Genomic DNA, 16,691 nt, shown 5'->3' with positions numbered 1-16,691 from the left:
ATTCACCAGCGTTCTTTTAAAAATGTTATTTCTTAATAAACAGTAAACTTCAGTGTATTTCCATCAGTGAGGTGAACCCCCTTCCTTTATTCTGTTAAGTCAGTCTAGGATGGCAACCACGTCACAACGTTTTCAAGTGTAAGCTATCAAGAGAAACACATACAGTTTCACTGGGCATGTTGTTAAACTATGAATTCTTTATTGGACAGTTTGCATTTATTACTGTTACATTTTGTTTTGTTAAGATTTAGTCTATTTTTCTAGTCCATCTGAATATTTCTGAGTCTTCTAGACAGTATGTTACTTTTCTGGCCCAACTTTGCCTCATTGGCAAATTTAGTAATATATGGTCATTTTATTTATCGAGACTTTTATCAAGACTTTGCAGTAGATAAGAAATTAGTGTTTGCAGTGATTTGGATAAAATATCCACTATAGTTTCAGATATCTAAACCTGATCCGCAGTTGGTAATGTTGTTTATGGAGGAAGTACACCACTGGAAAGAGGCTTTGAAATCAAAAGCTTTACATTCAATTTACTCTGTCTTCTTCATGCTTGAGGTTTAAGATTTGAACCCTAAGCTTCCTGCTCCTGCCAATGCCTGCTGCTCGCTGCCATGCTTCCCCACCATGAAGGAACCTTACCATTCTGGATGTAAACTCAGATTTTTTCTTTTGTAAATTTCCCTGGTTGTGCTGTTTGACTTAGCAATAGAAACCAAATTAGGACAGTGCTTTAATCTTAATTTTTGTGTACAGTATTCCTTTTATATCCTAGTTCAGTATCCCCATCTAAAAGGAAAATCAGGATAATGTTGTATGATTGATTTCAGTGAATGCCCATGGCTCTTAAACAGTTTACTAGTGTGTGTCAGATATTTGGGATTGACTTATAATGATATATATATATATATATATATATATATATATATATATATATATATATAAAATTTATGCTATCTACCTGCTTTCCATTGTTGATTATCAGAGTGTTTTCATTGTGGTGTCCTTTTCTATTCTTGTTTTTTTCTGAGATTTTCATAGGGAATGAGCTATGTAAATTCTCACATAGGCCAAGAGATAATGTATATGATACCATAAAGCTGGGCTTTAGAACAGCCTGAGACTTTATTCTTGAATGCTATAGGTCCCAGTTTCCTCATTCTACAATCTGTTTTTCTTCTTTGAATATACTGTTAATGATGTTATTTGAAGAAATGATTCACATGTAAGCAAACCTGCATTCTCTTTTGGTTGTTCTTGTTATGAGTGTAAATTAGAGCTTCTTGTATTTTTTTAAACTTTAGTGTACTCTATGCACCAAACTTCTGACACTTTTTCTTCAGTCTTTTTCTAGTCAACTCTCTTCAGACAGTGTACCCATTCAATCCTTCCAGACTCCCCTGAAGGGTTTTCTTTGAAATATTTCTTATAATGTGCTTTCAACCTCCATGGTAGAGCTTCATTCAGGTCTTCTTCCAGAGTTATCTGCAGACCTCACAGAAGCAAAGACCCCCGGAATTATAATACCCAGAAAGCCTGTTTATCTGTCAATATAAGAACAAGAGGAAAAAGAACAAGTACAATAAAACTGATGTACAGAATTTAATCCTGAAATGGGAAAGTTTCAGTGATTCAGATTTTACTACAGCAAGTAACATTGTCCACCTGAAAATAAGCTTCTTCAGTAAAGACAAAATTGAATTAGAGAACAACAGACTAGAGCTCAACAAAAAGAAGGAACACATATCCAGAATATGATAAGGAATTCCATTATACTGTATGAAGGACTGTAGGCTACCTTGGGTGGTTTGATTAAAATACAAATGAAAATAGAAATGTTGTATTCCAAGAGAATTTGTGAACTGGAGAATTATTATAATTATGAAAAGGGTACTAAATGAACCCTACTGTTTTACATGTGGCCAAAATGCATTTTATGAAATCTGCCTGCTGCTTTCTGGCATGTACAGAAAGGAAATCCTCCTCAGTACACCATTAGGGTAGAGCTGGCCCCTCACCAAATTATGACCTCATCCTGAGATGCCTGTTCTTGTGGCTACACTTGTAGCTAGAAAGGAAGCAAGCTACAACTACAGAGCACATTGCTGGAAACAGAACCAGGCCCTTTGACTCCCTAGATACCTTGGCCTTTGAGCACAGCCTAAGCTGTAGACCACTAGTTGGACAGTCCCCTCTATGGGACCTGGTATTGTGCATCTGAGCCAGACACCTTGCTGGCAAGACCACCAGCCCTCTTAGGGTTCTAAGGTCACTGAAGTAGTCCTTGCAGCCTCTGCAGGTTCACTTTGTGCATCACACCTACTTGTTGTGAAGGATCACTCCTGAGCATTTAGTAAAATAAATTAGTTCCCTAGGGAAATGATATTTCTTATGTTATTATCATGGTGATACAATCAACAAAATTCAAACCATGTAATTGTATGAGATGAACAACATAATTTCTTTGGCACATGAATCACAAGAAATAAACATTAAAAGGAGAACCTACTGATTGGTACAAAGAGACATTTCAATTGATCAATCAATGTGTAAAAGACAATGCCCCTCAAACTGAGTTCAGTTTAACCCTGTGTGGAAGAGAGAACCAACTACTGCAAATTATCTTCCAACCTCCACACCCCCACACACTTGGTGTACACACATACATCACTTCTCAACCAAATACTTTGTTTAAAAAAACATTGACATGACTTTAGAAATTTGGGTATGAGCTATAAATAATTATGACATGTTAAATATTATAATATTATAGTTATGTTTTAAAGAGAAATCTTTATCATTTTTAGATTCATATCGAAATAGTTAATCTATAAAAAAGTCATTTGCATCAAAATATCTGACAGCAGAGTATAGAGAGGTGTGTTAATCTATCATTGTTGAACATGGTCAGTATATATAGTGTAACTTTATCATCTTATCCTCCAGGTTCTGTGTATATTTTAAATATTCATAATGAAAATAGCAAATTCTCCCGAAACATTTTTTGCTGAAAGATAGTTATTTACAGGTTAGGTTCAAACCTCAGCTCTGATTTAAACAGTTAAAGTTTCAAATAGCTGGACAACTACCTACGTGAAAACAAAAAGGGTCATAAGAATCATTAAAATAAATTGGACAACTAGATGACTTGTTGGAAACAGCAAAGAAACTACTCACACCCTCTCTAGTTCTAAGTAGGCTTCGTTGGTTTGTGCTAGTTGATTTGTGATGGGAATTGAACCCAGGACCTCAAACATGTTCAGTATGCACTCTACCACTAACTTAGCATAAGTCTTTGACCTTAGCATAAGTACTTGGATGCCAGGGGCAGTGTCTGCTTTTTTCCCTACTTTATACCCAGTGCTTAATAAGTACCATGCTATCAATAAGTAATAGATAGATATTAAATACATTAATTTAAACTTTTTGTGTTATTCTCATTTTTTAAAAAAATGAGGTTATTCCAAGTATGTTCAGTCTGTGGCTATAGGCTGCATATATCCCATGATAACAATAAATGTGGACCAATATATATGTAGATATCACTGCCATATCAGAATGAAGATCGGATACTTCTGAAATGAATCCCTTGAGTTTTTTCCTAAAAAAAACCCAAAAAAAAATTTGTGCATAATGTGTATATATGAGTGTGTCTGGAAGGCCATGGTAAACATGTGGAGGTTAAGACAACATTGTGGAGTTGGTTTTCTCCTTCTACCCTTACATTGGTCCTAGGGATTGAACTAAGGTCTACAGAATTCAAATGTCTTTACCACATAAGCAGTTTCATTGGCCTTGGAGATAATTATGATACATGCAAACACCAAAAAAAGGTGTTTTTGTGTTGAGACTAATTTTCAAGAACAGTTTAGAAAGTATCGCTATAATTCCTTTATATAGTCAGTAGCATCATAGATGGCATGCTTTTTTTTTTATTAATTCTCCAGGAGTTTTTCATATTTTGATCATATTCACCCCTTAATGCTTCCCAGATCCACATCTCCTTCCCTACCCACTCAACTTTGTGTCTGTTTTTTAAAAATCCATCAAAACCAATTTCTGATACTCAAATACTCTTAGCTGTATGGATTTTTCATTAGAGTGTGCTCGACTTACAAGGGCTGTGCTCTTAGAGGAAATAGTATCTTTCTCTTGCAGCAGCTAACAGTTGCCAGTAGCTAAATGATTAGAAGTACGAGTTTGCTACAAATTCCTTTCTCCACGCTGGATTTTTGTCTGGCTTGAGCTTGCACAGATCTTGTGTATGTTACCACAAATACTCTGCATTCCTGTATGCAGCTGCTCTACTGTGACCATAAGACACTGTTTTCTTCTACCACCTCTATCTCTTATACTCTTTCTGACCCTTTTTGCCCAGTGATTCCTGAGCCTGGGTAGGAGAGGTGCTATATATATTCCATTTAAAGCTCTTTACAGTCTCATATTCTCTGTACCCATGGTTAGTTGTGGTCTTTGTGTTAATCAATATCTACTCAAATAGAAGTTTCTCCAAGGAGGGTTGAAAGATGTATTGATACGTGAGTATAAGTATGAGTCATTAGGAATCAATGCAGTGCTATGTCATTTTAGCAGAATAATAGTAGAAGGCTCTCATCAAGGTCTTCTGACCTGTCTAGCTCTGATAATGGGTAACAAAAATGGGTTTGCCTTGTAGATCAGGACTTAAAAATTCAATCAGAAAGTGGCTGCTTGCTCCCATGATATTCATGCCTCTATGTACTAGTTGGCATGTCTTGCCAGGCCATTCATATTGTAGTTCATAGGGTTCACATGGGGTAAGATCGATAATTACTTTTCTGGAAGCATGCATGGTACCTTGATTATGAAATTTAGCTAGTACAGGCGAAGCTTCCGGAACAGTACCAGCTTGATTTCTCCATGTTCTATAACTGAAATATGTGGTGTCATCAGCAACACAATCTTACTATCAAATGCTGGAGGGTAACCAAGAGCAATAGCTTGTAATGTTTGGGGGGGGGGACCTCTCCAGCCAACAGTTCAAAAGAATTAACCCATTGATGGCACTGGACTTTTTATTTGTTAGCCTTTGTGTCTAGTATGAACATCATTGCCATGTTAAAGTATAACTCCATTCTAACTCTGTATATGTATGTGTGTATTAGGAAACTTCTATAGTAGTAATTTTCCATATGACTTTAAAAAGTCTTTTGTGTTATTTTCCTTCTTGCACTCCTTCCCTTCTTCCGATCTACCATGCTGATTTAATCTTTTCTATTCCACTATCCCATTTTAACTCTTTATACCAGTGCATTCTATCTCCCCTAATATGAAAGCCCTTCCCCGTGGTTTCTTAGTAATTTCCTAACCTCTATGGTCATTCCAAATAAAACACAAACACTGGGAGGCTGAAATATAGCATCCACAAATGGGAGAAAACATGACATTTGTCTCTTTGGATCTGGGCTTCCTATCTCAGAATAACTGTTTCTGGTTCCATTCATTTACCTGCGAATGTCATAATTTCATCTTTCTTTATAGCTGAATAATACTCAATTGTGTAAATATATTTTTGTTATTTATCCCTCAGCTTATGGACATCTATGCTGTTTCCATTTCCTCACTATTGTGAGTAGAGGAATAAGGAACATGAATGACCAGCTATCTTTAGAGTAGGTTATAAAGTCCTTTGGGTGTATACCCAGGAGTGGTTTAGTTGGATCATGTGGTAGGTCTATTTTTAGTTTTTTGAGGAACCTCCACAATGATTTCCATAGTTGCTGCACCAGTTTGTACTTCCACCAGCAGTGAATATGTATTTCCTATTCCCTACTAAACCTGATAGCAAAACAAACCATAGTTGTTATATCTAAATCTCTGAAACGATAGCCTGATTCTCTTATATTATTTGAGGTATGCTAGAGATCTAACTCAGTCTTTTGTGTACATTAGGCACATATAGGATTTGGGGAATAAATTACTTTTATTTTAAAAAGTAAAGACTGTTCCGCCAGAGAAGGTGTACCTAACTCTCTAGAGACTGGAGGCCCCAGGAAGTTTAGAAGTCTGATATGGTGGGTGGGGTGGCGGCATCCTTGTAGAGTCAGAGGTGGGGGAAGGAGGTATGTGATGTGGAACAGTCAAGGGGGCTGGTAAAATCTGGAGTGTACAAATAAAAGAGTGAAGACTGTTCTCAACACATTAAAAGATCAAGGTTAGCAAGTTCCAAAGACTATCTGTAAGAGCATTGTTAAAATGTTGCTTTGCTGATATGCCTGTGCTTTTTATTGCAGTTGTATTTGGTTTTACAGCCTGTACAGTAATTAGGTTAGAAATTTTAAAAAGGAAAATAATGTCTACCATATTCTGCAAAAACACAAAAGTAGTAATGTGTTAAAAGTTTTGTGATTTTTTTCAAATGAGTATAATGCAGATAGTAAAATAATTTTTATTGTAGCTACCAATACAGTGTCTGCAAAAAGAACACTCTTCATCAAAATACTAAACAGATAAGAGACTAGAGAAAATATCTATAATGCATAGTTTTATATTCAAATATAATTTTATTAGTATAAACTGTAGCTAATATAAATAACTTAATCATAGAAAATTTATAGCCAGCATGTAGGTACATGACTGCAGTAACAACTACTGGAGAGGCTAAGCATGAGGCTTGAACCTAGGAGTTGGTGATTTATCTTGACAATACACTGATAGCCCACTTTCAAAATATAAAGGCAAGTTATTATAAATAAAAGTATTCTATTTATGTAGATGGTTGCCGAGATGCTAATATGAAAATTCCACTTATATTCAAATTCTAAGTGGAAGCTGTACTACTTTTTGCTAAGTTTTTACATGAAAGCCATGATTTTTTTTAGAAAAACTCCAATGTTAGTTTAAAGTAGACTTTCATTTTGAAACTGTTTCACAAATAGTTTTGTTCATATTTATAGCTAAAATATATTGATAGACTGTTTTCAATATGCTACAAACTCAAATTTTTACTGTGTGCATTGATCTAGTCAGTGATTTTTTTTTTTGTATTTGATTCTAAAAGGACAAATAACAGCAGTGATCTACAAATGAGATTACATTGAACATAAAAGCTATTGAACAGGGAAAGAAACAGTTAACAGAGGAAAAAATAAGGTGTAGATTGGGATAAAATGCAAACTTTATATTTTATAAGGGATTAATATCTATAATATGTCAGAAACTTAAAAAAACTCAGAAGCAAGAAAATAATGACCCAGTTTTAAAATGGGAAGGGCCCAGAGAGATTGCTTAGTGGTTAGGAGCACTGGTTGCTCTTCCAGAGGACCCTGGTTCCATTCCTAGCATCCATATGGTAGCTTATAACCATCTGTAACTCCAGTTCCAGGGTATTTGGTACCCTCTTCTGGCCTCTGAGGTACGGTACTAGGCACCTACTTGGTATACAGAAATAAAAGCAGGCAAAACACCCATACATATAAAATAGTAAAACAATTCCTTTAAATGAACAAAGAGATATTCTTACAATTTCAGTATTAGGGAGGCAGAGATACGAAGATCAGAATTTCTAGTTCATCCTCAGCTATTAATGAGTTTGAGGTGGCCTATATGCTACACATGACCTTGCTCACCCTCCGCACTCAAAATGAACAAAAACCCGAAGAGGCAGTTTCGAAAAAGAGACATAGGAATAGCCAACAAATATATGAACTGCTCAACATTACTAATCATAGAGGCAATGCAAAAATCATAACATACCTGTTAGGGCTGTTACCAAAATGTAAGGTAAGTGGTGAGAATATGGTACTCTGTACATTGTTGGTAGGGATATAAATTAGTATAGCAATACTTTGAAGACAGTTTTATTTAGCTCAGAATTGCCTTGAAATCATTACATAGCTGAGGATGACCTTGAGCCTCTTTTGATCCTCATACTCCTCTCTCCCAAGTGCTAGGATTACAGGTATGTACCATGACACCCAATTTATATATACAGAGACAGGTTTCTCAACTAGACATAGAACTAGAGTATGAAATAGTAATTCTATCTGATGGTATGTAGCAAAAGAACATGAAATCAGTATAGTGTAATGAATATTTTAATTCCCATGTTTACTGTAGTATTCATAACCAAGATACAAAGTCAAGGTAAATGTTTATCAGAGTCTGAATAGATAAAGATAATGTGTTATGTATGCACAATAGAATATTATTCTGCCATAAAAGACCATTCTGTGATTTACAGCAACATGGATAAACTTAAAACATATTATGTTAAGTAAAATAATACAGGCACAAAAAGTCAAAAGCTTTATCCTCTCACTTATGTTACAATCTAAAATAAGTCATATCTGTAGAAATCGAAGTCTAGTGGGGTTATTGAGTGCTGGAGAGAAGGATCAGTATAGGAAGGTTTCCTTCAAAAGGTTTAGAAAGAAAGTTTAACATCTATGGTATAGCATATGACAATAGCAAGTAATGCATATTTAAAAATTGCTGTGTTGGCTTAGTTGATAAAGTGCACATGGCTCTAGGTTATAACCCCAGCACCATATAAATTGGGTCTTGTACATATCTGTAATCCCAGCACCTGGGAGATAGAAGCAGGGATATGAGAAGAGGTTCAGGTTACCCTCAGATATACAGTGATTTCAAAGCAAATCTGGGCTCAATGAAGCCCATCTACAAAAAATTGCTGTGATTATACATTTCAGTTGCTGTTAGAAACACGATGAATGTATCAACTGATGGGGTAATTATCTTGATTTAATTATATATACATATATATACATATTTATATATAAATATATGTATATATAAACTTCATTTTTCCAATAGTTAAGAACATCATTTGTCTCTTCCCTCCCTGCCTGCCTGCCTGCATTCCTTTCCTTTTTTTTTTTTTTTTTTTTTTTTTTTGGAGACAGAGTCTCTTAGAAAGTTGGCCAACAAGACCACCTTTTTTGCATAAATCTCTCTGAGCAGTCTGTAGATGTGTCATGGTGTCTTTGCTTATACAGCATTATAATATAAAACCATGTCACATAAAAGAGGGTTTTACACATACAGATATTTGTGCCTTTCTTCATCTGCTTTCTAAGTAGACTGGGTTCTGCCTATACTAACATTTTTTTCTTACTGTGTTCATATGATGATATTAAACTTCTGATCTGGCTTAACTATTAAGGTAAAATGAATATGGTCTGTTGAAATTATTATAAAAGTAATTAGATGATCATGAGCCACCAAGTGGCTGCTGGGAATTGAATTCAGAATCTCTGGAAGAGCAGCTAGTGATCATAAATGCTGAACCATCTTCCCAGCTCCAATAGCATTGTTATTATTATATGTTTCTGGGAATAAATTAGAAAAATAAAGTCTTGGCTTTGTAATATTAAAAAAACTTCCTAAAAATCACATAAACTCTACAAGATCCTTGCTTAGGATCTTGCAGCTAGTTATAGTTGAGGTAAAAGGATGTTTTTTTTTTTCTTTTTTGACATCTAGTCCTTTATTTTTCCCTCCCATCCCTAAGCCTGACCTCAGTAATTTTTGTAAGTACTTTATGCCCACTCTGAAATGGTAAATGTTACCCTCACTTTCAAATTGGAGACTGAGATACATAGAGGGCTGAGTGGTCCCAGGACACTAAAGATTAGTAACATACTTACCTGGCTTCTACTTCTTGGTTAATGATAATTTTCAGATAGAGCTGAGCATACGAAATAAGCATAATAACCATTTTAAAACCTTGGAATGATTGAAAAAAATGCTACAAAGTATAAAATCACATGCATAAAGTGTCGTTGGCAGCATCCCAGATCCCTATTCTTATTTGACCAGGCAATTACAGTTTTCAAAAATGTGGTTTCTCTGTTCAGCACAGATAAGAAACACAGTTAGAAGGGCAAGACAGTTTTTAAGCTTAGGAACATAGTCAATTATAAGAAGTGACCACTTAAAGTAAGGAAGAAACAAAACTAAATTCCATGTATTTTAGCACCTCCGGGAGAAAATTGTTATATTAAAATATTTATTGTTTGTGTATACTAATTAAGAGGGATTCATATATTTTATTTAAAGAGATATTTCTAAATGACAGATATTGAAACTGCAAGGCTTACTCTTATATTCATATACAAAATAATTTTGAGATTTTATGTTAAAAAACATTAAAAGACAAAGGTTAATAAAATCCAGTAGCTGCTGCTACGCATCGAAGGCAATTAGAGCTACTTCTTGAGTTGGACTAAACCTGTCTAAGGCTTTGAGTTCTGACTGGCTCTTAGCAGGTATACTAAATGCCTAATTGACATGAAATAGCCTGGGAAAGAAATAAGCAAAGGTTCAGATGGGAAATCTCCAGAGAAGTGAATTCTTTGAGTCTCCCACTTTTGTAGTGTTTTTAAGACCTGGCCTCCCTAGAAAGCAGGCAATAGTGTGTTGTTGAGAGCCTGAGTCAGGCTTCCCAAGGTCAAGCATTCGAGCCCCTGTGTTTTAAAGATAGAATTTAAATGATTGAGTCTAATCTAAGTCAGACTTCTGTTCTGTGAAATTAATATAATTAGTAGGAAATTTTTCATGACTTAAAGAGTTCAAACATGCAAACATGGTTTAGGCTTATATGTTAGCCAATTTTTTTTGTTTCCAAAACCCTTATTAGAAAAGCTTTAAGTGGATATATATCATAATGTTTGCTACTATTGCTTTGTTTATTATTTATGTCTGTGTGAGTATATGCCATATGTGTGTGACTGCCCACAGAGGCCAGAAAAGTGTATTGGCTCCAGTAGAGTTTGAGGTACCGGCAGTTGTTAAAGCCAGGAGGTACTGAGACCTTAACTCAGACTTCTGCACCCCTAACCATTGAGTCATCTCTGCAGTCCCTGTTTACTGTTTGTATGCTGAAGTGAATTATTCTTTTTTCATTTTGGTATATAACAATGGCTATTTACAAGTTAAATGTAAATTTTTTTACTCTTTACTAGTCATTGAAGTTCTAGAAATAGAATAGAAATGTATAACAAATTCTAGCCTTACATACTATCCTAATAAAAACACTTTCAAACTGAACAAAATAGAAGAAACCATGGTTGTTTGAAATATTTTACACCAAACTCTTAACAACTTTATATTTAAAATATGCTTTAAACGTGAGTGTTTTGGTTTACCAGGCTTTTGTTTAATATCATTGTCTATTGGTAAGACTTCATTTTAATCACCAGCTCAGTGTAATCTGTTTTTTTCCACTCATTTTAGATGAGTTTTTTTATTTATTTTTTATTAACTTGAGTATTTCTTATTTACATTTGGAATGTTATTCTTTAAATGAGTTTTATAGGCTGCAGAGTACTCTTTTTGTGTTTAGAAATCCATTTTTGGCTCCTTACTACTGATAGTTGCCAGAACACCACGGAAAAATGTAGAGTAATTCAAAGTTGCTGACGAAAGTGCATGTACTATGTTGTCTTCATGTACTCAGATTGAATCTTCACATCAGTCCAAAGTAAATGTTTTTTTCCCCTTTTGAAGAGGACAAACCAGAAACTGAATCATTAGTGATATGATCGCACACCGGGTGTCATAGAACAGTGATCATACAAACTTAGCCTGCTTAACAGACTATTTTACTATGTCCCTTGTCTCTCAAGAGGAAGTAGTTACTCTGCATAATCTGGAATAGCTCCATGAATGTCAACAACTAGCCAATAACTTCGATTCTGTGATTCAATAGCCAGAAAACTATTGCATACAAGAGCTAACTAAGTATAGCTTTTTTATTTCTAGAGGATGCAGCCAGCTAAAGAACCTGGTCAAATTTCTCCAGGTACAAGGATTCTGGATAAACACAATTTTCTCCCTTCTGTATTTTATGTGGGGTTTAGTTAGTTTGGTTTTGTTTTTAAACACCTTAAATTTTCTTGCTTTTAGAAGTCTATTAAAGGTGTGCACCTCTCCCTTTCTTGTTTCGTGATACATGGAAATTTGAGTCTTCGTTTTTGTTTGATTGTACTTACTTGATTTAAACATCCATTTATATAGAATCAATCTTTATTTATTTCTTTGGAGTTAGAATAGTACCCCCAGTTCTAACCAGCTTTATATATGCAGGATTTTATTATACAGCAATATAGATTTGACTAGAGAACCAAATAACTGTCAACTTGCCACATATAATCCAAAAATTCAGGAGACAGAGGCAGGAAAGTCTTTTGAGTTTGGACTATGTAGCAAGTCCTTTTGATTCAGGAGACAGAGGCAGGAAAATCTTTTGAGTTTGGACTATGTAGCAAGTCCTTTTTTTTTTTTTTTTTTTTTAAAGTCCTTTTTCTTAAGAAAACAAAGCCTGTTTTTTTTTCTGGAAATGTTCTTTTTTTAATACATTTTTTTTTTTTCCAGACACTGGTAGTTAAATGGGCACTGTTTATGACATCTAATTTTGCGTTGTTTATTTTTTTAAACAACTTTAGTAACTACAAATGTCTACTTCATCTTCTTATCTCTAGTCCTCGCACTTAGTGGTATTCTCTAAGTGTTTGTTCAGTGACAGGATTTAGTGTTCCTTGAAAGAAGTTTAGTTTTCCACTAAATTTTGAACATTTCTGTAATAATATCATCTAAATTTGGCATATAAAGAATATGGTAGCTTGGTTCTGCCTTTAAATATGACTTAGAGGAAAAGTCACCTAGTTGTTTCATCTTTTTTTTTTTTTTTTTTTTTTTTTTTTTTGCTGCGAGACACACTGTAATTAAATGGGTTTGGCTTGGCTTTGAAGCTGTCTTTCAACACAAAGCTGTATCATCTGTGATCGTTGCATTTTATTTTTCAAAATCCAGGAATGACATGTTAATTATTTACTGTTGCCATGTAGCACTGAGGTAAAATAATTAGTGGCCATAAATATATTTGTTCAATTGTGTATTGAAGCAAATATTAAACTGTTCTTACTTGGAGAAAACAAAAAGATGAGGATTGAGAGATTCTTTTGAAATTACTGTATCTAAAGTAGTCTATGTTCAAGGTTAGAGTATTTTTTCATTATTTTTGTCTTTTATTTAAATAGATTCTTTTTTGCATAATATAACCTGATTATAGTTTACCCTCCCTCTACTCTTTCCAGTTCCTCTCCACTTCCCCTTCCATTGAGATCCACTCTCTTTCTGTCTCATTAGAAAAGAACAGGCTTCCAAGGGACAAAATTAAAATATAAGATAAAACAAAAACTATCACATCAAAGTTGGAAAGGGCAAGCCAACAGAAAGAAAACAGTCCAAGAGAAGCAATAAGGATCAGAGACCGACTATTTTGAGCACTCAGAGATCCTATAAAGATACATGAAAAACGAAACTAGAAGCCATAATTTAAGTGTAGAGGACCTGGTACAGACCTGTGTAGCCCCTGTGCATGCTGCTTTAGTCTCTCTGAGTTCATATGAGCTTTGCTCACATCGATTTACAAGGCCCTGGCTCTTACACTATTTGCTTTTTCATTTATGGGGTTCCTTGAGGCCTGAGGGGAGGAATTTCATAGAGACATCCTATTTACGTGAGTGTTCCAACATCTCTCACTCTCTGTATAATGTCTGACTGTGAGTTTCTTATTTGTTCCTATCAGGAAGCTTCTCTGATAAGGGCTGAACAAGGCACCAATCTATGAGAATAGCGGAATGTCATTAAGAGTCAGACCCATAACGACTAGAGCAGTGGCTCTTTGTTAAAGGTGTAGCCTGACTGATATCTATTCCCTAATAGGGCTGCCTTGTCTGTTCTCATTGGAAGAGGATGAGCCTACTTTGAGAGACTTGATGTGCCAGGGTGGGGTGATACCCAGAAGGGCCCCACCCCTCTCAGAGGAAAAGGGGAGGGTCTGGTGAGGGGGGTGCAGGTTTGAGATGTAAATAAATACACATGGATTTCAAAAAGAGTCGTTTTATCAACACATGTTTTTGTTTTTTTGTTTTTTTTGTTTTTGTTTTTTGGGCCAGTAGAATTTGATTTTGGGTTAGGTAAGAGTAGAGTTTGCCTCAGTAGAATAACTGAGGTCAAAACAAAAATGATTTTCTCTCCAAAATCAATATGACTAGCACATGAAAAATTTCAACCATGTTAGAAATTAAAGAAGTATAATGTAATACAAAAATTAAATATATATATATATATATATATATATATGTAACAAATTGACAAAGATGGTACTCACTTTTGGAAAAGGTAACTAGACATTCTTAAAGCAGGGAGAGCATAAATTAGTGTGGTGTTCTGGGTGGCAACCTAAAAGCATCCCCCAAATTTGAAGTTTTTATACTTTTAACTCACAATTTCACATTTATCAAAATCATGTTGAGGAAGTTTATCATGGAGTTGCAATGTTTCTTATGGACAAGGCTTCATATATATGTATACATATATGTATACACACACACATACACAAAGACAAATAGCTTCTGTTTTCCAGATTTTGTTATGTAAAAACAAGACTTTCCACTAACAAAATATATTCCTAGTTTTAAAATGCCTTTATTAATATGTAGAAGTCTTTCTTATTTCTTCTATTCAGTATATTCTTTTGTTTCTGAACAGGTCTCCAGGAAAAGTTGGACTTTTATCATTCAAGGTGAGTCGTGCTTTCTCACAGATTTAGGCATTTGTGACCTTCTTGTTACCTTTTTAAAAAACTTTTTCTCCAACAACATTCTCATTCTACTCTTTTAATTTACCAATTAATTAGATATCCCATAAATACCTCAGTGAATATTGTGCTTTAAATATATATATATATATATATATATATACACACACACAAATATATATATATAATTTTTAGAATTTCATTAATTTTTATTTGATTTATAGTCTTAAAAATAAAAGAAAACTATAAAGGACTAAGTATATAACAATGATGGAGTACTTGCCTAGTATATACAAAGCCTGAAGTTCAGACCCTAGTGTTTTAAAAAAGAAAAAAAAAATAACCAAAACACTTATATGGTTCTTATGGGCACATATTTTGACACTATTAGTACACATAAAAATTAATCCTAGCCTTATACCTAAATGGAAATATTGTGACAGTATGTCATCGGGAGTCATTTTTGTTTGGTCTTTTGATGCTGGTTATCAAACCTGGAGCCTAGCACATGCTAGGTAACTGTTCCATCACTGAGCTACATCTTGTTTCTGAAGACTCACCTATTTTACATGCAAGAATATAATCAAGAAAATTTACTTACTTATAAGTATTTATATATTTGTATTATATGTTTTGTATGTATAATCTTGACCATGCTCTACATCTCTACATTTAGTGTGTGTGTGTGTGTGTGTCTGTCTGTGTGTGTCTGTGTGTGTCTGTGTGTGTCTGTGTGTATGTAGTATATTATGTAGAAGATTTTGAAGAAATAAAAATTAATTATACACAAAACCCAAGTGAGTTTCAAATACCAGAGTGTTGATTAGAGGTACAAGGAACAGAAAATTATATATACTTTGATTCTATTATGTTAAATTCAAAAGCATACAAAAATGAATATAGTATTTACAAATATAATGAAGGGATTTGCTTCAGTCCTTTGGTTCAATTCCCTTAGCACCCCATAAAAAACAAGCATGATGTTTCATGCTTATAAGCACAGCACTAGGGATGTGGAGGCAGGAAAATCAAAAATTCAAACTCATTTTCGTTTATATAGTGAGTTTAAGGCCATCTTGGTCTACATGAGACATCAAACAAACAAACAAAGAATGAAAGGAAATAATTGTGGTCAAACTGGAAAGAAAGCAAAGTAATGATAAACATAATTTAGGCTATCATTTCTCAGAATGAGAGACTATAAAGAAAAATGATAATAATATACAAAAGGTTTAAAAGTTCTTTTCTTAAACTAGGTGCTTAAGAAAGGGTTTATCATAATTCTTGTATTTTATAAAATATTTGTACTTAATATTTCCATAAACATGTTTAAAAGATATATATATATATATATGTATATATAGTTTGTTTGTTTAAATGTCCTCAGAGCAGAAGATACATGGTGGAAATAGCCTTTCTTCTTATTCCTCATCTCCTTTGTCCTAGTCTTCCTATCTAGAAGTGATTGCTTTTTATGGTTGTAGGATTTTCAAGTCACTTGACTCTAAAATAGGTTTGGAGAATCTACTTTATTCCAGTAACTAATGATTTTTCTCACTTGATTAAAAATAGATAGCACATATGTATTTTTAGTAAATAAATATGAGATTGGGTATTATTCCCTTCTTACTTTTTTATTTCTAAATAAGTATGGAGTCACAGGAAACTACAAAATAGTAGGAAGAGGTCCTGTTTATTCTTTACCCAGTTTCTCCAATGGTTATATCTTAATCATAGAACAGTATGAAAACCAGGAATTTGACATTGGTACAGTGTGAACGTATAATCTTCCCAGTAGTTTTTGTGTGTATGCCTGTGTAGCTACCACAACCAAGATGCAGAACTGTGTCATCAACACCTGCCTTGTGTACCACTTTATATTTAGCATGCTACCAACAACTCACATCGTTTTCAAATTGTTTTTCATCTCTGTAATTTTGTCATTTTGAAGATAGTCTATAAATAAAATTATATGACCCTATGAAATTAGCTGAAAGTGTTGAGATGCATCAGTCTTGTTGCATTCATCAGCTTTGTGTTCATTTTCATTACTTAGTAGCGTATGATGTACATGCACTGAGGC

General features: G+C 34.2%; 1 protein-coding gene across 1 annotated transcript in view; it reads left to right on the top strand.

Moving 5' to 3' along the window:
- Wdr44 (WD repeat domain 44) overlaps positions 1-16,691 on the top strand; it is a 102,152-nt gene that overhangs the window by 18,265 nt on the left and 67,196 nt on the right. Inside the window, 1 exon segment of the mRNA XM_032889598.1 lies at positions 14,560-14,602. Coding sequence (XP_032745489.1) covers positions 14,560-14,602 — 43 coding nt within the window.

Source organism: Rattus rattus, chromosome X (assembly GCF_011064425.1).
Source record: "Rattus rattus isolate New Zealand chromosome X, Rrattus_CSIRO_v1, whole genome shotgun sequence".
In the NCBI taxonomy this organism is placed as follows: domain Eukaryota; kingdom Metazoa; phylum Chordata; class Mammalia; order Rodentia; family Muridae; genus Rattus; species Rattus rattus.
The sequence above is the reverse complement of the archived record's forward strand: the minus strand, read 5'-3'. Positions and strand labels throughout refer to the sequence as shown.